The sequence below is a fragment of the Herpailurus yagouaroundi genome, unplaced genomic scaffold, assembly GCF_014898765.1.
Source record: "Herpailurus yagouaroundi ecotype Mexico unplaced genomic scaffold, PumYag 100, whole genome shotgun sequence".
Classification (NCBI taxonomy): Eukaryota; Metazoa; Chordata; class Mammalia; order Carnivora; family Felidae; genus Herpailurus; species Herpailurus yagouaroundi.
Window position 1 is genome coordinate 5,278,550 of NW_024412391.1, and position 1,639 is coordinate 5,280,188.

General features: G+C 47.9%; 1 protein-coding gene across 1 annotated transcript; it reads right to left on the reverse strand.

Moving 5' to 3' along the window:
• Window positions 1-452: 452 nt before the first annotated feature.
• TAS2R60 (taste 2 receptor member 60) lies at window positions 453-1,639 on the reverse strand. Its single transcript, XM_040473060.1, is given in 6 exon segments — window positions 453-724; window positions 727-771; window positions 774-929; window positions 932-961; window positions 964-1,173; window positions 1,176-1,639. Coding segments are annotated over 6 exon segments (924 nt in total). The 5' UTR covers window positions 1,387-1,639.

The window sequence follows — 1,639 nt, forward strand, 5'->3', positions numbered from 1 at the left end:
GAAAAGAGAAAAGAAAAGAAAAGAGAAGAAAAGAAAAGGTGGTTTACAGCATGAAGCCAGAGGAAAACTGAGGTTCCAAATATCTTCTCCAGTCTGACTCAACAGATAAAGATTGAATGATGTGTCAGGATCCTCGCATCCAGTCTCCAGAAGGACAATTTTACCCTCCAAGAAACCGATCACAGGGAAAGTAAAAGTTTCCTGACTCTAGCCACATCAAGCCCCACAGGGAACACAGCTGCCTGGGCCACAGACTTGCTGGGTTGTACATCAGTGACGCTACCCCATTATCTCAGGACCTTCGATCCCACCTTGAAATCCTATTCCATAGAAGTCATTCTCCTCGTTAAATGTAGCAGAGAGGAAAGGAACATTAAAAGTGGCAAAGGGATTTTAAGAAGCCATGCCCCATTGCACCATGCCCTCTGCCTTAGTGTCTCTGAGGTTTTTCATCAATTGCAACTCACAATGCCCAGCACCCTGCACAGCAGCCCCTCTCCACCACACCTCTCGGCTGGGGGTTGCTCAAGTGCAGTGATGGAGACTGCTATGCACAGATAAATCACTGCCTGCCACACCCAGTAGCTAGGGTCCCCAAATGGAAAAACACCTGCAGCATTGAGCACCAGTGACAGAAAACAGGAGGTGGAGAGGATGGATAAGGACATGAGAGCCAGGAGAACTTGGTTGTGCGCCTGGGCACTGGGCTCACAAAAGCCACAATGGACAGGCAGACCTTCTTAGTGTGTCTTTCCAGAGACATGACCAAACCATGCCAAAAAGGAAGACGACGGTAACGACTGTCCAGCTAACAAGTTTTAAACAGAGGAAGAATTTCTCATATGGTCTTATGGTATTCTCAATGGCATTCCCAGATTGCAACCTTCTCCTTACAAAGTACTGTTACAAGCTCTGGTTGCCTATGAAAATAAGATGGTGCTCAAGTTGGAGAGCCCTACAGCATCCATGAAACCAACCCAGACACCTTCTATTTTAGCCAGAGGAAGATGGGGAGGGTGAAGGTTGCAATTTTCATGCAATGGAAGACACTGAGCTAGGTAGGTGGAGAACCATAAGATGGCCAGTCCCACCAGAAGGCTAGGAACTACAGTACAAGGTTGGATGGGAAGGTCTCTGGATACAGGAAAATATAAATGGTCTTCCTCATCACACCCACTGCAGACAGAGGCAAGAGGCCCCCAGGCTGACTAATAATTTATCACAAGGGAACAGTGTTCTCTGTAGCAACCACTCCTCGTCCAGAGCTGCAGTGATGAAGCCATTGCTCACTGCTGCCACCAGGCACAAAAATAATAAAATGATAGCCAAGATGATGGCTCTCTTATCAGTCACTGGAGATCCTGGAATCATGTCATCTCCATTCATCTCTCCTGGGCACTAGATGGGTCCCAAGACTTCGAGGTCTATTCCTGTTGGGTGGTTCTGGAAGCTCCTACATCATGTTTACCCCTCTAGCTGCCCCCAAGTGTAGAGGACACAGGTTATCTCCTGAGGGTAAAGAGGTTTCTCCTTCTCAAAACAGATGCAAATATTGTTAAGGCTCAGTGTCAAAAGTCCCCCTGCCTGCCCCTGAACTTGCCTGCCCCTCCTCTACCCACTCCCTGCCCATGTCAACACT